Raw genomic sequence first — 23370 nt, 5'->3', positions numbered from 1 at the left:
AAGTTGACTAATATCTTGTCAGACATGGTGAGGTAAAATGAGAAAAGCTAATTTAACCCAGTATATATTATGGTCTATGGACAGTCTTGAGGAAGTTTTTCTTTTTTTTCAGATCAGTTTATTCTACATTAACATAACCAAAGCTAAACTGAAAAAATCCCTCTATCAAGGAGGAGAACAATGTCACAAAACTATAAAAGTCCTTTGGTTGAATTATACAAGTATAACAGGCTGTCCTTTGTGAATAAAACCAATAACACCATAGATGAGTGGTATGGTTGGAAATTCTGTTAAAGCTCTAAACATTGGACATCATGTTCTCCATTACTGAATGAGTGAGTTCCATGGCAAAGAAGTAGTCAAGACTTGAATTCAAGTATCTGAAAGTCTTTAAAATTAAAAAGGCATCACAGAGTGACTATAAGATTCAATACTGAATTACTGAGCCTCATAGTCCTCGCTTCTTACAATGTCCATAAAATATTTTAAATATTTTTCCTGAAGTCCCATTAAGACCCTCAGAATGTGACTGATATAATTTGCCATCAACTTAATCCCTCTGCTATCAATGTCAACACCAGAAACATTATTTAGTGGAAGCTGCACTAGTGCTCAGAAGGCAGTGCCATCAATACCAAAGTGTGCCTTTTATTTTATCTGCAGGTCTTGTGTGATTTCAGTTCAGGGCTTAAAATACTCTGTGGCAGAAATCCTGAGCAAATATCCCTGTTGTAACACACTAGAGAGAAGTGACTCTGGCTTTGGAGGGATGGAGGTACCTTTGCCAAATTGACCTGCTGGCATTTTCACACCCAAGCCTGTCCTGTCCTGGCACATCCATTCTGGCACACACTCCTCTCTCACTGCTCTGCTAAGTCTTGCCAGAGCTCTCAGCTGGCAGCATAATGTGGTAAGACCAAAACCAACAAACAAGTATCAGGGCTGTCATCAAGACCTTTCCTTAAGGGGCTTGGGATTCCTTCCCTCCTGGTTTCCATGCATATTGAAACCTTCTTGACAAAGATTTATGCTTCAAACAAACAAACAAACCTCGTGAATGGGAAAAAAACACAGGTGTGTTGGAAAAGGATGTCCGGTATATGTTTATTCCTTGACAGCCATGGGACCTGAGGGACCCAAGGGATGTTTGCCATGACATGCTCTGGCTGTTTAGGCCATGGCTCTCCTAGAGTTGCTTCACTTACTTTGTCAGCGGCTGTGAGTCGTGTCCAGGGTTTGTCCGCCCTCCTATCGTAGTCCTGTGCGTCTGCCACTTCCACGTAGTCACTGAAGCGGATGAGGATCTTCCTCTCACGTAGCTCTTCTACTGTGGGCCTTTGACTCAGCTGCAGGTTTGAGGAAGGAGTGCAAAAAGACATCAGGACTTTGCTTTTTCCCCAGCAGAGTGCTGCTTGGGGATTTATTTTACTGCAACAGTAAATAATGCAGTAATAAGAGGGTTCGGACATTCCCAGTGCTTTGTTTTTATCTGCCTTTAATGGAATCGCTACCTAGGAAGTGCCCTCTTGTTACTCTTGACCTTAATTATCATCTCACCTTGCTGCCAGAGCAGCCCACTGTTCTTTGGGAAGCTGCTGTGGCTGGAGACCCCAATTCCCAGCTGAGGTTGATCACCCTTGGCAGAAATGAGCTTTCTGAAAGTCTCCTAGTGCACTGATGTCCCAGGAAGAGACAAAGACCACAACACTACTCTAAAATTATCTGCACAGGCTGTACACTTTTCAACCTTCTGCTGCTGTTGTCTGTACTTTTGTACTGCCTGGGAAGAGTCAGACCAAGGCATGGAGTGTCTTCTGCCCTGAATTACATGCAAAAGGTGAAAACCAACTTTCTTTACCATTCTGATACTCTGCGGACCTGTCCTTACCTCCAGAAAAGGCAGGCAGGATGATTAGTACTCACTGAACTTTTAACTGTATCTATTGACAGCTGTGGTTTGTATCACAGCATATTTGATTATTAAAATTTTATGTTGCATACTACAAGCCAAAAGAAATGGCAATGGTGGGTTGTATCATGTCAGGAAAGCATCTTCATTGTTTCAAGTAATTCTTTCAGATTCCACAGCAGAATAGGCAGCCACAGTGAAAAACTCCTCTTAAATTAGCGTCCTGATAGCACACGTGTCGCACAGCCAGTTACATGGGCAGGGACAGCAGTTGGCTTTCAGGGATCAGTTCTCCTTGGATGCACAGCATGCTGGTGAATGTCAAAAGCAATTGCACAATCGTTTCTGAAGGTGCTACATGTGTGTGCATGTGGCTGTGGATTAGCTGAAAAGTTTCACTGTTCGAGTAGAACATTTGTAACTGGGATACATCAGGAAAAATAATATCCAATAACAATTTCCTACAGTGTATCATGCTCTTCCCACTCACTAGAAATAGATGTGTTTGAAATACTTTACCCTTGTGAAGGGTGAAGGGTCTAAATATTTAATAAAATGCTTGAGATTCTATTGTGCAACATTATTTATGCCCTTGAATCCACCTTTCTTCCAAATAAAGTATCTCAGTTCCCTGCATTTCATCTTCCAGGGAGAATTAAGATTTAAAACAGCCAGGTTACTAAGTGAAGAGTGAAAAATCCCTCCTTTCTTCAGCACTTGGGTGGAGCTCCACTACCCTATTCCGCATCTGGCTGTAAGCCTGTGTGCTTGTTCTTGGCATGGTTGGTTGTCTTTCTCTTCCCTGTTTAGAAAAGATGATTGTGATAGGAGGCGGCAGTGGGGCTGCCCTCCTTACACCAGCATCCCGGAGCATGCACACACAAATTGGGTTCAAACACCTCATGTGGAGAGTCTGCAGAGCTGCACTAATGTCCTCCCTGTGAGATGCTCTGGAGAACGGGAATGAGGATGGAAAAAAGATGCACTGACTTTTGTGCCAGTGCTCTGGCTGTGAAAGAGTCCTGAAATCCATGGCTGGTATCACATAGTTCATGTGTAGCCATAAATCTACATATATTTTCATATATAAATATATGCACACAAAATATATTCAGTATATTAAACCAAATTGCCAATCTGATCATGCTAAGTGTAACGAGAAAGACAACCACGCTAAGTCATTTTATAAAAGCCATTAATTAAGGGCTACATTATTTGAATGGTTAACAACTTTCTCTGCCTTCTTCTCATAGCATTGCAGAGATTTCTTGTGACCTTCTAGATGTGAGAGTCTTGCAGTATGTTTGGGCTGCCCAGAGCTCCCTTAACTCTCGAATAGCTGGGAAACCATCTTTGCAAGACAGAGTGTAAGCAGCCCCACTGCAGGTGTCAGCTCAATGTGTGTCCATACTGAGGGCACAGCTCATGTGAGATCTCACCTTGCAGTTTATTTTCATGACCTGTGAGCTGTGGTCTCTTGGGTCTAAACTGCTTAATGTTACAGAGTCCTTATCGAGCAACACCTAAGAACAAGCTCTTCTAACAGGCAGAAAGAATAGGGCACATTCAAAAATTACAGGACAAGGACATGGCCAAGGGCACCATGCAATTGTCTGCACAAGGTGTGGTGCTCCAAGCAGGGAGAAGGGGTTCTTACTGACCCTTTTTTAATTTGCTTCAGCTAATGTCAAAGGGATATACGTGCATGAGTGTGTCTAGACTTTTTGTGTGCACACTACCTGAGCATTTACATTTCTATTTACCTATTTGTGAAGATCTGGGAGCTGAGGGAGCAGGGTAATTCTATGGTGAGTGATTAATTATATGAGTGTGAACCAGGGTAAAATTCCCTTTCAAAATAAATGGATTTGTATTAATGCAAGAGCAGTAAATGAGGACAGGATTTCTCATGCTTTGTCACAGGAGGTCAAATTTTCTTCTGTATATTCTGGAGTGCTGTAGATACAAATGGGCATTTCCCAGGCTTTTACTAAGGCAATTGAAAGGGAAGGTTTAATTACACCCCCCTTTGTCCGTGGCATGTGAAATGAAGCAAACCCAAGCATCCCCATCAGGTAAAGTGGACTGGCTCTTGCCAGTCTAGTCTTGGGATTTAGTCAAATGCAAAATGCTGAGTTTGCCCCACTTCAGTCACAAGGAAGCTTATCTTACATGTCATCACTGCCTGCTCTGCTTCCTCATTAAAATGTTACAGTTGTTATTTAAAGAAAAAAACAAGCTGAAAAATTACAAACCCTAACCAGCAGCAGCCCTCCCCCTCCTTTGCTACCCACCTTCTGCAGTAAAGACTTAGGAGCAGGATGTGATGAAAATGCCCTGAAGACCTTTCCCTCTGACTATAAATGCAGTTTATCCAAATTAGCCACTAACCTTTTCTTCTTCTCTGATCTTTCTCCTCCCTGCTGCCTCTCTCTCACCTCTCTCTGATGAGTCCCACCTCTCTCAAGAGTTCATTATTTTCAACAGCCTTTGCTGATGCAAACCAGTGAAGGTCAGTGAAAGAAAAGCTTGAACATCTTCAAGCAGGGGAGACATTTCCCAGAGAGGCACCAGTGAACAGAGCATTTAAATTGACTGGGGCAAGAATTTAACAGGAGCAAAGATTTCAGATTATTGCATGGATTTTAAGAAACAGCCACACCTCTTCAATTTGACAGTCAGTATTACAGCTGAGAGATTTCCTTTTGGAACTAGACCTCTGAGAAAAATAAGTTATTGGCAGTGGGGGGATAAGAAGCAGTAAACAGCTCTGGGGATTGGGAAGCATGTTGCCATTTAAGAGAAGAGAAGGTAGGAAAAGTTCTATTCCACTTTGTAAATGCTTTGTAACATGTTCTGTTAATCCAGGCTACTATTCTCTCTCCGTAATTGCAGTCCTCAGGGGACATTCAGGCTTGTGTTAATTGCCTTGGTCCTTGGCCAAGTTTATCATGGTTCAGAGAAGATACATTCTTGGTAGTAATTCTTGGGGGCCCAGATCTCCCTGTGGACGTGACCTATCTGCAACACTTCCAGAGGGCTTCTGCACATTAATATTCTTTGAATGGGCTGGAGGTCAAGACCAGTGCTCAGAGAAAAAACCTTCCTAATGCACATGTCCTTCCACTCAAATGACGAACCTCCGCATGCCCAAAGGTGCTTGGTGGGCCTGAGGGGCAGGGAGAGAGAGGACAGGGGGGCTGGGCATCTCAGGTGACAGGCAAACATGCTTCCACTCTCCTTCCTTGGGCAGGAGGGACACAAACTGCTGAGAAACTTAGCCAACAGCATGTCCTTCATTTTGTTTTTTGAATGGTAGCAATTCCTCACCGCAGTTAATGTGGAACTGGATGAGTCGAAGAGGATGGAAAATGCTAAAAGGGGCAGCTTGCTATAGGTCACCTGATTTCTTTATAATTTTTTTTTTTTAAGAAATTGCCTGTCCAGATGATGAATTCAACTGGATATTTATTGCTGACTTTAATAAGGCATCTAGACCTAGCAAGGTAATCTTACTTATTACACCATGTCATGTTACAACTTATCATCATAACACTGTAACAAAATGTCAGTGCTGATGGAATTTTAAGAATAGCTTTTTTATGGATGGAGTGGGTTCTTCCTTGGAATTGGAATGTTGCCACCAAAAAAACTGGGGACAGTAGCAGTTTCTGTAGTGCAAGGTCAAAAGTCTCATCAGTGGCTTCTACAGAACCCACTTCCCTTCTTAAATCCCAACTTCACGTGTTTCCAAAATGGGCAATATGGCAGAGTTTCCTCATGTTGGATTTACCCTGTGGGCACGTGTGTGCTTGAAAACTCAGTGCAAACATAAAGGACTGCTGGGCAACACACTTGCTGTGCTCAATTAAACTTCTGCTTGATCTGGGGTTTAAAATCCTTTGGTACTAAGACTTCAGTACAAACAGACAGAAGGAGCTTGCCACTCTGCTGTAAACACAACGACACATCTGGGACAGGCTCGTGAAAGACACAGCTGGGGAATAACAACTATTTTTGCAGGATTCACTCAGTGGTTGGCATTTCTAGTTGTTATCTAAAACACTTGCACACTTTATTCACTTCTTTTCTCTAGTGATTTCTGAGCTTTTATGATGGTATGTTTGGTAGGTGAGAACAAAATCTATTGTTAGATCAGCCCTGCAGTTCTTTCATTAAAATTACATGTACCACTAGAACAATTTACAACAGTTTAAAAAGATGATCCAAATCAAACAATGTTAAGTCGTATTGCTATCAACCTCAGAAATGTGGGGGAGAAAAATCTTTACTAGAGTGGAAGCCAAAAAAAAAAAGACTAAAAGGTATGTGACCAGGAAACCAGGAACAGGGCTATGAATATTAAAGAGCCAAATGCCAGGGCCTTGGACTGATGCTGCTTTCCCTGTTGTTCCTACATAAAAGTGCAAACAAGACAAAGCAAGAAATCTCCCAGAAAACTGCTGAGGTTTTAGGGAGCAGACACTGATGTGAAGCAGAGGCAGCCTGGGTGCTTTTGCTGAGCTGTGGCCTCTGCCTGCGACAGATGATTCCTGTGCTCCGCACTGTTCCTACAGGATAGTGAAGGATGGGAACTGTGCGGCGATGGCGCCGGCTCAGTCAGCAAGCCCTCGCTTCTTAGGTGGCACACTGGGAGTGGGGAGCTTTGCTCTGTATCTATTACAGCTGCTCTTCAAATGGCATCAAACTCTGCAATGGATTCCTGCACATGTTTACCCTTTTTTTTTTTACAGGGAAATTGAAAGCCTGGTAAAATGGTATTTCCAGCCTTTGTGCAGAGCCTCAAGCCCATGAAACATCTGCAATGCAGTTAGGATCTTTTCTTTCAGGCAGTGCTAAGAGGGAATGCAAAATCATCCCTGTCATTGTGGTGAGGAATGTAAGTGTTTTACAAACAATATTATGGCTCTCTAGCTCCTGCAGAAAACAGCAGTATCCCCCCACTGGTGACCAAGAATTCTACCTATTTACATGAATTGAGAATAAGGCATGAGATTTTTAACTGTGGTAGAAAGCAATTCAATTCTCAGAATGTAACTTTTCCACATATATTTAGAGACCTTTCCTTGTTATTATTTATACCATGAAAGCTGTAATCACATAGGTCAAAAAAACTAAGCCAAAACCAGAAAGGGAATGGTGCTGCTTCACAAGTATGTGAGTTTTTAGAGGGCTTTCTTTACCCTTGGAGATAGGAAATATGTCAGGGCTGAAAAAAAGTTAATCTGCAACAGCAGGATGGATTGTTCACAGTGTATGTTTGGGCATCCGTAGACATTTATGCCAGCTGCAAAACTGAATGTGTACATCTGAAATTACTGTTCTTCAGTTTTAAGAGTAAATGACTTTTGAATCAAGCGATGCTGTTTTGTTTGTCCTTCCCTGCCAATGCAAGATTGTTTTCTGCACTATATGCTTTTTCCTAAATGCTTCTCTCTATTTAGTTTAAATGCCTCAATTGACAACCTCTCTTTCCAGAAAATGTTTAACTTCCAGTTTTATGAGGGTTTTTTTGGTGGAATTTTCAAATCAGCATTGCTTTAACTTTGCTCTCTGTAATGGCTACAGAAGCCATTATATTTACAAGAAGCATTGGTCCTTGTAAATGCTGATCCCTATCCTTCACTGTTCACAACTCCTTCACTTATGAAGACTAGATCTTCTTTTTTCCTGTTTGAAATGTTACCAAAGTGGTTTCCTTTGCTCTCTGTAGACTTACACCATACAACATTGCTGATTTCTTTTAAAGATTTTTTGGTAAGACTTGTTTCACACTCTACTTTTGAAAATGGTACTGAAGAAAAGGAAAAAGGCAAACAGCTGTGGAGTAGGGAGAAAGTTGCAGTAGTGTCATAATAAGATCAAAGTTGCTTCTCACCTTACGTGTTAATCTTCTCTTAATCTCTCGTTTTTCCTCCTGCTCCTCTTGCTCATTCCGGGCTGTAAAAGATTTACAAGTATCTCAGACTGTGGACTCATCAGGCATACACCATTTGCAACAAAATAAGCCTTTCCATCAGTAAGTGTATTAATGTTTCAGGACCTCTCTGATGCACTGTATGTCCCTCTGGGGCTGGTGAACGTCCTCGATCCGTAGCTACTGTGCTTCTTCACACACTTCATAAAACATCTACAGCTTCCTTCCTTTCCCTGTGTTGGCACCTCTTCATGTGTGTCACTTTCTAGAAGGGCTGGGCAGCAAGCCAGCTCTTCAAAAAATGTTATCTCCCTGCCCACAGGCCTGGCAGCCTCAGGGGTCTCAGCTACGATAGGGTTGGATTCTGCAAGGTCAATGGCTGGAAAAGAAACGTGCTTTTTTTTTTTTCCATCTGCAGAATAATTTCTTGCAGCTACTTTTTGGAGATAATAGAAAAAACCCTTTGGAATAGAGGTGCCAGGCAAATTGTGCAACTTCCATGGCATGAGCAGAATTAGGGAGAGTGTGTCCTTCCATCATGAACCTTCAAAGTATCACACTGGAGCATAAAAGTTCATCCTAGTTGAATTAACCTTCAACATTAAGCCAAAAGATCACGTGCTACAAGTTCTTACCAGGGCATGCCCCAACTCTTCTCCCTCAAGAGCTTAATCACATTTGAGTACACTAATTCTTCTTCAATTTATGAGCAGGCTGTCATGCATTGTCTTTGCATTGACCTTTACAAAAAGTCACTAAAATCCCAGGCTTCCAGGTACTCAGCTTCTCGATCAGTTAGGCTCTGGCTCCACTGCTTCACTGATGGCTGAAATACTCTTTACTCCAATCATGCCAGCACATAACAGGTGAGAGCAAACACAACTCATCAGCTTTTCCAGTAAGCACTCTGTGCCCCTGCTGGGATCCAGTTTTTGCTCAGCTAGGACTAGCTCAGGCAGGAATAACTCTCTGCAGGGGACATTATGGACCTCAAAGGCCAGCTGAGGATAGGTGCCTCAATTTAAATCGTTAAACTTTGGACTGCACTAAACTCAAGGGGACATGCCACGTTCCTCTCTGCTGATCTTGCAGATGGAACAGGCATCTCCTGCAGAGCAGCATTAACAATCCACCAGCCATAACTTCATCTGTGAGAGCACAAGCCATCACTCCCACTAGAAAACTGGGGCTTTCCCCACACAGAAATGAGACCTAAGGTTTAGAGCCCACAGAAGCCTGTGAGCAGGTGAGGATGGCTAGGCTGCAAACCAGGTTTCTCTCTGCTCAGGACAGTAGAGCTGACAGTGCTATCACAACTGCTCACTGACTTCATCAGGAATGGGAAATCTCCACCCAAGTGGACAAAGAACCTGTCAATGTTATGATGTTTCACACTAAACTTCTGATCTTTAAGTGCCATTTTACCAAAAATACTGCTTATATTTTCAGAAGGAAGGAAACCAGTAGGGGACTAAAAAGAATACAAGACAACAGGGAGTCACAACTGTCTTTTTAAGCAGTCCCTGGAGTACCTACACTGATAAATGTAATTTTCCTTTTTCAATGGTTTCTGTCCCTACTGGGCTGGATATTCTTCTAGCAATTGATCTTCTAGCAATTTTTTTTCTTCCCTTTGTGTCTCAAATTTGGAGGAGCTGGTCCTGCAAATGCTTGCTTTCAGACACAGCACTAACTAAAGAGGTTCCACACAGAGTCATGGTAGAACTGCAAGCAGCCAAGGAGTTATGCATAAAACTTAGTAATGGCTATTCAATTTTGGCACCTGATATTTTTCTCTTCTCCTCACTCTCAGCCTAGCCACCCACTTTCAGAGACAACTAGGCAGGCTTAAGACTTAAGGCAGGTAAAAGCTGGAAAATAGGAATACATTCTCCTTCAAAACTAGAAAGTGACTTTGTTTTAGCCTATTTCTTTGAAGTTAAGTCATTACAATCTCGAGAAGCTACAGAACTGATGCTTTATTTTATCTGACGTGTTCAGGAGATTCTCTTTCTCTAAACCTCTGTATCAGGGTGATGTAGGTGCAATTTTCATACCTGATTTCTGTGCTGATGTGAAATGTCCCCCAATACAGTTTGAGGCATTCAGAACCCACCTAACCATAATTTTTGGCACACCTGAATGTGCCAGGCTGACAACTGGATTACTTTTATCCGCCTGTGAAGTGGCACAGGGGTGGTGCATGATGGGGGATTGAGGCATCTTTCCCTATACACTTGGACAGCGAGTATAACTGCAAAGTGTTCTTTAGTCTTCAAACTAACCCTGCAGGCCTGGACTCCTCCCACTCCATGCCCTTGACCTAAATATGAGTCAGTGAATGGGATATACTTCAGTGAAGGAGACCCTACAAGAACCAGTTGTCTCTGCTCTGTTTCCTTGCTGTGGCTGCTGTGATTTCACTGTTGCTATCAGCAAGAAGCAGAACTTGGCAATGGATGCTTTGCCCTTGTAAAGATAACTCATAATTATTGCAGCAGCACAGACCTAGGAAGCATTCAATTAATGTATAAAGACTGGCTGTCCAACCACGTTTTGCCTCATTTTTTCCCATCACCATGGGCAGCAATGCAGTTACATATGTAATAGGAACATCATGGTACCAGACACAACATTTTCATCAGGGAGATTTCAGCTTTAACTGCAGAGAAAGTCCTGTTTAGTCTACTTGAGAGCTTGGTAGGTTTTCTTTTGTGTTTGTGCATGCTCTGGGCTGGGCTTTTGCAAATTGCTTGACCTGCTTATGCAGAGAATTTATACTCTTTTTATTAGTACTTCCTGAGTCTCTCTTTCCCTACACTCCATTATATTTATTATAATACTCCTTCTCAGAAGTCTAGAGAAATGACACAAAATTATGTAGAAACCAGAAAATATTTATATTTACTTGTTTAGGGGTAGACCATGTTTATGCTTTTTTAAAAATTATGTAACAAATTTAATTTTTTTCTTTCCTGCTGTGGTTCACCAAAAGTTGGAATACCTTGGAAATACCACATTACTCTTCCCTGTAATTAGGAAGCTGTTTGTTTACCAAGACACACATGTTTTGGGGCAGATCTGTGCTAAAGCAAGCTACAAAAATTCCATTTAGGAAATACAATATGGTTCTGGAATCAGGGTAATATTTTCAAACATCCATGTAATTTAAGAGCCTTTATTCAATTAAAAAAGGAACTGATGTTATTCAAGGGGTAATTCCTGTGAAAGGTAAGACACCGTTAGGGCGCTCTGTCACTGCAGTGCTCGGCATCATGACCTTTAGGAACGTCTGCAAGGCATCCAGCACTGGAGATGCTGCTCTCTGCTGATGCTGGTTCAAAGCAGGTGCCCAAGACCCCACCTCCGCCAGTGCCAGGGCAGTGTTTGCTGGTCATGCACCAGTGCCAGGTGGTGCCTGATGTGTTTGTTCAGAGTTCCCAGGATGACAACATGAGCTGCCAGAAAATTGGCCTCTGTTGCTCTCTGACTGAGCCTGACATCAGTCACGTTACAGGTCCCCCCTTCTCCAGCCTTTCTGCTACACCCTGGTGAGAGAATCAAAGCTGGATGTGCCAAATATTTCCCCATGTTCTGCCCCTGACTTCCTCTAGCAGCCAGTCACTGGAGTTAGGAGTAGACAGTAGTAGCACAGTTATTGAGAGAGGGCTGGTCCCAAACAAATTGCTTTTGCAGCAGCCTCAGGCTTGCCCATGCCGCTCTGCTGTCCGGTCTTTTCTCCTCTTTGCATTCATAGTGGTGTCTCTCTCTCTCTGACTGCCATGTATAATAACATCAACAGATGAAATAACCCTGCTGGGCACTACCATTAATCTGCTAAGAATTTGATTTTGAAGTATTTGAAAAATGAATTCTGCTTATTTTCAGAGAATTAAACTTCTGCTACCTCGTTTTTATGGTTCTATACAATGCAGCTATTCAGACAAGAGAAGGTGAATTATGGACCTACCTAAGAAGACATTATGTATAAGGTACCATTTTGGAATACTTTTTTCTGTAGTAATTTTTTAAAATTTTCCTGGAAATATGCATTTACTAACTTAAAAGGGGAAGAACTGTTTTTTTTTTTTTTTTCTGTTCCCAAAGTAACAATGACAATTAGATAAACAGCTTTTTTTGCTTTAAATATTCAAAACACTTCCATGGAAGTAAAGAAACTGCAATTTTCTTCCTGTTCATTCATGAGGTTATGAAAGTTGGACTCAGTCCAGCTTCCATTTAAGTCAGTGGCGATGTATCTACTAACTTGGTTCAGGATTTCTGAGTGGTATTTTGTCCCTTTAAAATAACATGGGCTGAGGCTCTACCAGCAAAATTTTGGCTAATTTAAAGGCAGAATTTCAGGGGAATAATCCTGAGTCACACTGGACTCTTTTTTAAATTGAATAAAGGCTCCAGCTAGCACAGATTACTGTGAAGATTTTAGGAAAGCTAATTGAGCTATGCCCTAATGTCTTTACTAATTTACAATGGGATGCTCATCTATATAAGTGCTGCACAAAGGAGGCTTTTCAGGATGACTGACCCCCTGTCTGGAATGCCATTCAAGACCTGGGATTTTTTCTCCATAGGTTGTTTATTCTTGTGAATTTACTGACTCTGATTTTAAAGAACTTTTTCTTCAGATCTAGATGTTGTTACAGACTTTCACACTTATTTGCACTTACAATGCCCTTTATTATTTTTAATTACTATCAGTGATGCTTACAGAGAATAGCTGATGTTTATAAAAACCACCAAATGTATATGAAATCTAACCCAGATTATCTGGCTTCAGGTTAAATGTCAGCAGAATCAGGACTTACGTTTCAGTATGTTCCTCTGCTCCAATTCTTCAGCAGTCGGCCTCTGGCTCAGTCGTCTACGAAAAAAGTCCAAGATCAGTTTTTGGACCATATCATATTCTCCTCAGTTCTCTGCCTTGTAGAGTCACTTTGGGGTATGAAAGGCAGAACAGAAAGCACTGACACTGCTCCATTATGTACTTGGTATGCCTGGACCATGCGTGACACACACCATGCTTCGCTTTCGCAGTTTCCTCTGTTTCCAACCCACGAAAGACAAAATACGTTATGTCATCTTAGGCATGACTCTCCCACCCCTACCCCAGGCAGAGCTGCTGAAAGCTAAGCCACACAGATGTCTCCACTTAATTTCCTTCCCTCCATGCCTGCTTCCTGACTTGCACAAGTATTTCTAGCTAGGATCCAGCTAACCCTGTCGCTGCCCTCTCGCCAGCCTCCTGACTGCGCCCCATTGGTTCACACAGAGTTTGAACACACAGACACAGAAAAACAAGGGACTGTTTGGCAGCCCTGAGGGAAGAACAATAGCAACCCTCCTCCTCCTCTTGTGGCTTTTATTAAATCCTATATTGAAGGATCAGTGTGACTTGCTAGTCAACCTGTATGTAATAGGGTCAACAAACCCTACAATCTAATTACAAGTGGGGGCTCTATACATAGGAATGACCTGAATATTCAGAATACAGAGCAAGCACAAAAGGGTCCTTGCAAAACAAAGAAAACCAGAGAGATGACATCAGAAGACAGCACTGTTGGGCATCCTCATACTCTCATCCAAGTCAATGGGTGTTTTGTCAATGATACCAATGACACAACAGAGCCTTCTCTTCCTTCAGACTTGGTCACTCAGAGACGTTTCCAACTTGAGGGCCCCAGCCTCTGTCAACTGGACCAGCTTCCCTGTGAGTAACTGGTTACTGGGCACTGATAAGAAATGATAAGAATGCTGCATGGCTTCATCTTCTGCAATGAGTGTTCCCCCGACCCTGGGCACAGCAGCTCCCTGAAAGGGAGCTGGCTCTTCAAGGCTGGACAAGAGATGTCTTACAATGGCTCCTCACCACACATGGGCTAAGCTGCTGGTGCAAATGCATCCCCAGCCTTCTCCAGACCATGGAGCTCATGTGTATGCCAGTTCAAGACCCCTGCCCCTCACACTGTGTGCAGAGCACAGGGCTGAACAAGCACTGGGTAGGAGACCACCTCCTATACCAGCTGTTTGCAGACAGAAGATTTACAGGCACCTGATTTTACAGTCTGAAGATTTCCACCAGCAGAGGTGATACCAGCCACATGTCCTCTGGGGGCACTTTACACCATGAAAACAAACAGCAGAACACAGCCCTATTTCAGTGTAGAATTTTAAGTCAGGAGCTTTGTCCCTTTCTCACAGCAAATTGAACATTTATCTCATTAAAAAAATGTTAAAAGGGACAGAAACTGATCCTTAATTCAGAAGTAAAGAATGTCTGCAAAGTACTTTGAAGACAGAAAGTGCTATTCAAGTGCTTGCTATTACCATCTTTAAGGTACAGTAGCTGTGGCTAATGGGAGACTTTGCCTTAGGACTGTGAAGCAATTAAAACTACTTCATTTCTAGAATCACATGAGAACCAAAAAAGAAAAAGTTGCCACTTTTAGCCCCACCACACGTGTCTGTAGGAACTGTATTATAAATGTTTTTAATCCCCCATGCCATGATGCTTTTCAAGAGGATGCATCAGAGGGATGTTCAGGATGAACTCCAGCCATCCAGCATGTGGATGGCTTCTACAGAAACAAACATCATAGTAAAAGGAGAAAGAAAAAAAACCCTCCCCAAAAGAGGGATGTTCAGGATGAACTCCAGCCATCCAGCATGTGGATGGCTTCTACAGAAACAAACATCATAGTAAAAGGAGAAAGAAAAAAAACCCTCCCCAAAAGTCCTTCCATTTCCAAGAAAACAGGGATTGAAGGACACAGATAACTGCTCTGTCACGAACAGTTCACACTAGGACATTTCTAACAGAAGGCAGTAGTTTTATCTACTTACAGAAGTGATTTGCAACAAGGATCACATTTTCCATGTGTTTAGTGAGGTACCTGCCATGAAGTAGATGCATGTAAACTAAGCTTTCACTGCATGTTACCATGTAATTGCTTCCACACAGGAGGACAGAGATTTTCTCCTAGTATGCCCTTGGTGTTATCTGCACCTGCTACGCCTGTGCTGCTCAGGACCTATAGACCATGGGATTCTTCCCCACACTATCTGCTAGGGCCACAAGTGAAAGCCAGCCAAGGATACCCGTGTTCTCCATCAAGAGTGAAATTACTTTGTGGATCCCATTATCCACCCTTTTCAGTCTGCAGAGTACTCCTGCCTAAATGGTGACTGCCACTTTTAAGTGATGCACAGCAGAAAAAGCCATGCCACTTTGGATAGATTCATTCATGGACCAGCAATCACTGCTGGAGTTTTATAATCCCAAGTTTCAAATAATGTGACTTAGGCAGTAGGAAAAACCAAGGTATTCTTGTAGTGGAACAAAATCTTAATTAGTGCTTACAGTGCAAGTAGAAAAGCAGCACTGGAGGATGAAGAAGGTCATGAAGAGAAGCCATGGAGGTTCCTGGCCTCCAGTACCAGTGTCTGCTTTTATCTCCATGAACTATTGTTACATTCCGATTTCCCTCATCCTTTGGGACTGACTGAGCCTGCTCCTTCTCCTTCATTCTAAGTCTCTCCTTGATGAGCTCTTCAAATAAACCCAGCCCCTTCCACAGCCCTTCCCTTCCAAGCTCTCCCAATTATTTCTTTTCAAGGTCCCTTGCTCATTTAATTTAATTCCGTCTCATGCTGTTACTGTGACTTCTGCCCCGAAACTATTGGGGCTTCCAAACACCTCCACCAGCTCCTCAGAACAGCACCATCTTAGCTCTTGTTTCTTGCTGCCTGATTTCTAGGCTTGCCAGATGTTGAATAACTGTTGACATCTCTGTTAATCTTTGAAAATCTTGATACTAGTTACAGATAATGTAAATCAAGAAACAAAACACTAGCAGCTCTTGCTTTATTACTATGGCTACAAAGACACAGTTTTTTTCTTCCACACTTACTTTCAGTAAACCATCTCTAGCATAGAGCTCTGACCTTGGCAAACATCAGTGGTGATAGCTCCCCTCTTCTACCTTCCTTCCTGTCCTGCCCAGAATAAAAAGTTGTTAATGAAGCCCACCTAGCTTGCACAGGTTGATTTCAGTAGTTTGATTACTGGCTTGCTGCTGTGCCTTATTTCATTTAACATCACAGGGGCTGCATGAGGCAGTCAGGAGGCCACAGGTCAGGAAAAAGGTGTCTCATTAGCAGCACAATTGGAATAAATGGGAGAAAATGGAGGTGAGGAAGGAACCTGGTGCCACAGCAAAGAATGGATCTGCTGGTGCAAACTGTAAGGATGGAGGGAGATATGTGGTGCTGCTGTTGATCAGAAAGGTAACTCGCTGTTCCATCAAACTAAGTTAGTGCAGGTGTCTGACCAAGGAACAGGGGAGACAGACTTCTACAAGTAACCACCTCTAACAGCACTTTCTGTATTTAGAATGTTCATGTGTGAACATGCCTGATCTCCACTGTGCCATCCATACAGTTTTGCAATACGCTTCAGGCGTTCAAGAGGACGGGAAAGATTTTTGTAATTTGTGCTTTACAATATATTGCTTGGTTTATACCCCATACATTTCTGCAATATTGATTACAACAGTTTTGCAAATACACTGTGACAAAGGTTTTATTACAAAGGAAACCTTCCTAAGATATATGGTGACATAAGGAAAGCTTTGCTGGGATTTCACTGAAAAAATAATATCCAATGAGATTGTCAGTAAAAAATAAAATGCGTGCTCACATTTACAAAGATAAACTTGACAGCAAACCAATTTTCTGAATAAATTCTCTGCATGATCAAATGCATCACACTCCTTGTGTTAGACAATAAGAGCTGAGCAGTTCTTCATAAGGACAGTGTATAGTGAGGCTTATTTTGTTGGGTGTTTTTATTTTTTTGTTTGTTTGCTTGTTCTTTTGAATGTGTGCTGGGCTGGGCTGGTCACATTATGGCAGCTAAGTAGGAGTTTGGGGCCAGAAGGGACAATCATGCAAAATCAATTGCTGTAGATCTAAAATAGTGGCTGGTCTGGGTGTAATCTCCTCAGGGACCAACGGAAAAGAAAGGCAGCATTTTCACTGATGGATGCTACTGTTTGGACCCTCCCCAGCAAACTGAGAACTCAGAATAAAAAGTTTCTGCTCCATGTGTCAGTGTTCTGCAGGAGCAATAAAAGGAAAAACATCTCCTTGGGCATGAGAAAACACTCAGATGAAGTACACAGTGATACTTACCCTGCTCTGCAGTGTGGCCACTCCCCGAGGACTCTCGGGACAGCCGCCAACCCCTTGTGGGGCCTCGGCTCAGATTTTTGCAGCCCTTTTGTCTGGCAGCATCTTTGAAGGGAGATGCTCCTGGCTGCCTAGGCTGTCCTCTACCTGGAGTCATGGGTTTTCTCTCCTTGATCTCTTGTTTTGCTGTGGATGAGCTCCAAGAAAAAGCTGGTTCATGCCATCCAGCTTGTTGTGTGAACAGGATGATGTGGGATATGTGTTTTCTGTGTACCAGGAATTCATCTTTGCCTCTGTCCAGAGGAGAAGAGAATTTAAGAGCCTAGTGTGGGGTCACACGCAAGTATAATGGCTGGATATAACACAGGGCTTGCTGGAAAATGATTCCCCACACACTTGGCAGGCTTATTAACTGTGAGTGTTTGCAGACATGAAAGGCAGAACTTAGCAGCTCTCCAGTGCTTGAATGGTGACATCTGGTGTGTGGGACCCATGAACAGGACTGGTGGACATGACAGGGCACACAGCAAGATGTTGAAATGTCCAGAATATCCCCAGGGCATCTCTGAGCCAAGTCATGCTCACACATTTGTTCCTCATGACTTAAGTCACCCTGATGTAAAATAACTTCTGAGCACAGTGGGGCATAACCTCTGGAGCAACTTCTGAATTAATTCTGTATGTGCAAATATCATTATTCAGCTGCAACTGGGTTCATACTACCCTAGACATTGCTCTAACAGAGCAGTAAAACTGAGCTGGGCACATGAGAAGCCAGCTGCTACAAAGAACTTGTCATGTTGCTCTTCAGCTGACATAAATGAGCATGAATGAAGCCAGTAAAACTGTGCTGATTTACATCAGCAAAATAATTCCACATAACGAAAATTCAATGAGAGTAACGAGTCTTAATTTACCTCGTCTTTCCCAATAATAATAATGCTGATAGCAAAGCAGAATTGATGAAGTAAAGGCTGTCAGAGGCTCTTTGCACACCTATGCCATGTACAGAAAATTCAGAGAAAAATAGAAGAGAAGAAAATCTTGTATTTGTTTCTACCAGTTAACTGTTAGCAGAGGGTAGGAATGAACTACCTCCTTTGCTTACATCACTGCACAATGAGCAAAAAATCATTGTAAGCCTGGAGGTTCACTTTCTCTGAAGTGTCAACCCAGATTTTGACAGCCAGACTGTAGAGTCTACAAAGGACTATCATTCTCCTAAACAGGATTTACAACATGGGATTAAATGCAGTTTTATCAATGAGTGAATAAACTGAAGGCATATTAATAGAAAATCTCTACCCAAAGAAGCAAGTGTAACAGTTTTATACCAATAAAATTCTTGTACTACACTCCATTAACACGTTTGCTAATCTGTAGGATTATTACTTTCTTTAAGCTCACTTACAGGTAAGCATGACAAGTCTCCTGGTATCAGTCATGATAATACACTTTATAACTCCTTTTCCTGAGAAATTAGGGCAATAAAACCATAAGGGGTGTTTGCCACGATTCAGTTATCATGTAATGACTGCTCTCCACTTCCCTGTTGATTTAAAATATTCAGCCTCTGGGAGATGGTGATGCTTCTGCAGCTATAAGGAAGCCTGGCAATGACTAAAGCAGACCAACGTGGGCAGAGATGCCTGTTCATCCCTAGGAAAACGGGTGAAGCACCACTGAGATGGTTTAGCAGAAAACCAGTAAGACAATTTTGGTAGGAAGTGTTTGCTTTTGGTGAAAGTCTAAAAAATGGCTAAGTATCAATTGAAGATAAAAGTATTTTCTGACGGTGCCTTACTGGCAAGGTACTGCTTCTGCATTAGTATCTCAGTCTCTTCCCTGGACTTTTGATTGCGTTCCCTTGACATTTGATCCAGGATAGCCACAACAGTCCCATAACCCTGAGGAGAGAGGCAATGCTTTTGCTCAGCATTAGTGCACTGCAAGAAGTACAGAACAGTCTGGAATGCGAAGCAACCAAATTATATTTCCCATAACACATCTGCAGTTGTGTTTCCAGCTGGGCTTTACAGGAAAATCAGATTTACAACTGAAATAATTCAGACTTTAATTCAGGCTCTAAGCAGTCATTTACTACCCCCCAAAATTATCCTTATCCCAGACTTGATTTTGTGTTGAGAAACAGCTTCAATATAGACTTTAAAGCTCCGATTAGTCTAGATTGCAGTGAGGATTTTTGGGAAAACTAATCAGCAAATTTTCTGCTTGCTCAAGCATCTGTGTATAGTGAGAAATATAACCAAGCTGGCTCTTTGTTTAAAACTCTTACAACTGACCAATTTGTTTTCCCATTCTTTAGATCATGTGAATCTATTCTTGAGTCAAGGCTCAAATGATGCCATTTTTTCTGGTTCAGCTCACTGAGGGATTGAATTATTATGATTTTGATTTATTCTTTGGAAAGTTACAAGCTTCCTGAGAAAGAACTGTCTGCCCAGAGTAGGTCTCCTGGGAAAAGAAAATAATATTCAAAATGTAGATTTTGACAATTCATTATGTTTGCATAAGGTTAAAATCTTGTTCATCATATATGGAACACATTTCTTTAAAATACCCAAATAAAGCAGAATTATTTTGGGCCATGAACTCTGTATTTTGCTAAAAGAAATGAAGCAATGACTAGATAGCCCTATAACTCTGACTAGAAACACTGTGAATAATGACACAGCCGGGTCATCAGTCTTCCATTAGACCACTATAACAATGCAGACACCTGCATTTTCCCAAGGAATGACTTCTTTTCTTTTCTAAAGAAAATGCCAAGCAGTGATAGACACACAAATCCAGATTTTGTCCCCAGGTTCAATAATACTAACTGAGAGATGCCTACTGGTTTGTGGAACATTGCAAGACCATGCCTCACACCACAAGCTCTAAAATGGAGCCTGCTCCATTTCATTACTGTGCTGTTCCATTAACGTCAAAGCTCTCAGCCAAATGCTGGCTGTTCACATAAAATACGATCATGTAAGTTTAAATGATTAAAAAAAAAGACACGGCTGAATTAAGATAGTTATACCACAGAAGCTTTGCAGCATTACTTCTCAAATCTCTTATCCCTAGTTGCAAGAACAAAATACCCAACAACTGCAGTAGGAAACAAAGAACAATCTTTTTTAGAAGAAGGAATTTAGTATATATCTAATTCAAGAATGTATTTTTGGAACAATAAAAATGGGATATTTTCGAGTACTAGAAATCCAGAGTGAAAAATGTACTAAATGCTGGTTGAAAATCTAAAGCATGCCAGAAAAAACAGATGGATGTTAGGACCCATTGTAATAGAGGAAAAAAAATGTTCTAAAATGTCAGCGATTGTCCTTCTGTTGTCTATACAGCATTGTGAGAAGACACTTGCTTCACCAAATGTGATAATATTGAATTAAAAGCTGATTTTACAAAGCTACAGATATCATAATTCACAGTTCAAGGTCAATCTGTGAATGACTTAAGCAAAATGGCACAAAAAAGAATAAATCTGAGCTGAACAGATATGCTTGCTGTCTATAGGCATTATTGAATGTTTTAAAATCTGTCTACAGTAATATCTCTTTGTCTCTGTGAACAAATGTACTTACAGCAGTGAATAAAAGTTAGTTACACTCTTAAAAGCAAAGCCAGCTTCAAGTATGAGCCAGAAGAGCAGAACCGCCTTCTCTATTGGAATTTTTCCCACCCTGGCTTCTGATGCTCAGGGAAGCTTGGATGTTGGAACATATTTGATATAGGAATAAAGCAGTTATTCCTCTGTGTATGTGGCATGGCCTTGGGATGGAGACAAAAAGCAATGCTTTATGTGGGAAGCAATTCTGGGGGACCAGGGAAGAAAACATGGAGGGAGGCTGAGGGGGTGACAATGAAAGTACAGCCCCACTCCCCAGAGCTCTTCACCTTTTAAAGCCCCAGTGATCTTTCCCAGCAACACTCTCTTCTAAGGATCCTCTTCTGAGAAATCTGCTGCCACAAACTCTAATGCAACCTACCCTGAGAAGCAGCTGCTGGCTCTGAGGAAGGATTGAGGGCTGAAACACATAATGGAGGAACCATCTTCCCTACGTTTAGTTAGCTTGAAGACCAGACCCCTTGATGGGCCTCTGTGGACCACAGTGACTGACATGACCTATGCATTAGCATGTATGTTGCACTTCTAGCACTGCCAATATGGAATTTGTTTAACGAAAAAAGCAGCAGCACCTTATCTTCTGTAACCTAACTGTAACCCTAAAATATTAAGCCAGGAACATTTTAAACATGTAAACAAATAAACCAACTTTGCCTGGCAGTCCAAGTAATCTGTGACCATCATGGAAAATCTCTATCCAAAATGTAAAAAACTGTTAATTTTAAGGAAGGAAATCTGGGTGAGGAACTTCAGCAAGCTGATGTCAATCTCAACATTTACAAAGCCAACTTAATAAAGTTTCCTCTGTTACTACAGCAGCTACAGACCACTCAAAGTACAGAGAGAGGAATTACCATAGAATGGTTTGGGTTGGAAAGGACCTTAATAATTATCTAGTTCCAACCCCTCCTGCCATGGGCAGGAACATCTTCCACTTGACCAGGTTGCTCAAAGCCCCATCCAACCTGGCCTTGAACACTTCCACGGACGAGAGCACCCAAGCTTCACTGAGTAACCTGTTCCAGCGTCTCACTAGCCTCACAGAAAAGAATTTCTTACTAATATTTATTCCAAACCCACTGTTTTTCAGTGTAAAGCCATTCTTCCTTGTCCCCACTTTTTACATGCTCTTGCAAAAAGTCCCTCTCTATCTCTATTAAGAAACCCATTCAGGCACTGTAAGGCTGCTCTAAGGTCTCCCTGGAGCCTTCTCTTCTCCAGGCTGAACAACCCCAGCTCTCTTGGCCTGTATCACATATACCCCTCACCACATTAGTTTGTTGTAGACCATGTTACCAGTGTCAGCATGAAGAAAGGCAAATGAACAATAGTGGAAGAATAACATTAATCTCCAAGAAGGCACTTTACACTGGTAATGACAAAAAAAAAAAAGCAACTCACACCTTTTCTGCTAAATAAATCAAAAGCTAAAATACTCAGTGACTTGGAACAGCCACAATATAGGAACTCTAAATAAAAGCTTTTGTAAAAGAAGTTGGCAGTGTTAGCAATTCAAAACCATAATAATTCAGTTTCTAGTAGAAAAGATTCATAGGAAATAGCATGGTGCCCATACTTTGTCTTGTTACTGAAGTGGAAAATTCCTGGAAGTAAACAAATTTGAGAGCTTTAAGAGCAATTAACTATTTTGTGACAGAGGGATTTCAGATCCCCAGACTTCATGAAAGGCAGGTGATAAATAGTAGTAACTTTTTGCAAAGGGCTGTGCCTAAAATTTTCACTTGAAGATTAAGAATTAGGACTGGCTGAAATGTTTGTGACAAACTAAAATTGTTAGAAAATTGAGTTCTAGAAGGTCAGAAACTATCTGCAAGGTGAGGTCAAACTTAGTGACTAGTTTCAGCTGAAAAAAACCAACTCACTAGATACACTTTTCTCAAAACCAACAAAATTAAAAAAACATTAAAAATGCACTAGACAATATTTAATTCTGACCTGAAATGACAGTTTTCAGTGTGTAATAAAAAAATTAATGATGCCTGTACTTGCTATTTTAGTCAGTTTTCTCTAATCCACTTGTTAATTATTTTGTTCCATTTGAGTACCAAATGCAAAAAAAAAATCCATTATTCAGCCAAGTCCAGTAGACACAACTCTCCTTCCAATAACTGCTACAGTGATTCCAAACACAAATCTATTGAGGAGGATTACAAAGAGAACTCTCCCCAGCACCTGTGTTGCAAACTGGGGTGCAGGTGCCTCAGTCATTCCTCACCATTTACTGCTGGTCAGACCAGGTCTTTGCACATGTTTTACAACATTGATTCTTTTGTATCTGCATCACCAACTGCACAATAATTTCTTATCTTTCTAGAGAATGTATTGTTTCACCACCCTATCCAGAGATTTGCCCATTGTACAAATTCCCATCTGGTGTGTATTTAACACCTTCACAGCCAGAGCCAACTTCTGCCTCTATGCATTAGCAAAGGTCAGAAACAATTTTTTAAAAAATCCTGGCATCTCATGGAACGTCAATGAAAACATGCAGCATAGAGACAGAAAATAGCAAAAATGTCTAGCTTCAAAAACAAAACCAGATTAAATTATTTACCTGGTTAAAAAAAAAAAAAAACATACCTTAGGAAACTGCATATTTGTTATTTTGAAAAGATATTAGATATGATTATTTCACAATTACATTAT

General features: G+C 41.5%; 1 protein-coding gene across 7 annotated transcripts in view; it reads right to left on the bottom strand.

The window, feature by feature from the left end:
* The window catches only part of PHACTR1 (phosphatase and actin regulator 1), a 295584-nt gene that overhangs the window by 4418 nt on the left and 267796 nt on the right, over window positions 1–23370 (bottom strand). For 6 of the 7 annotated variants that reach the window (XM_068171731.1, XM_068174243.1, XM_068173398.1 and 3 more), the window contains 3 exons: window positions 12674–12729; window positions 7809–7870; window positions 1206–1346 (listed from right to left, as the gene is read on the bottom strand). In XM_068171731.1, the coding sequence (XP_068027832.1) occupies window positions 1206–1346; window positions 7809–7870; window positions 12674–12729 (259 nt within the window). Of the gene's footprint in view, window positions 1–271; window positions 389–1205; window positions 1347–7808; window positions 7871–12673; window positions 12730–23370 lie in introns of those variants that run through there. The other variant, XM_068172561.1, reaches the window with a different exon arrangement.

This window comes from Anomalospiza imberbis, chromosome 1 (assembly GCF_031753505.1).
Source record: "Anomalospiza imberbis isolate Cuckoo-Finch-1a 21T00152 chromosome 1, ASM3175350v1, whole genome shotgun sequence".
NCBI lineage: Eukaryota > Metazoa > Chordata > Aves > Passeriformes > Viduidae > Anomalospiza > Anomalospiza imberbis.
Note: the sequence above shows the minus strand (reverse complement) of the source record. Positions and strands in the feature narration are given on the sequence as shown.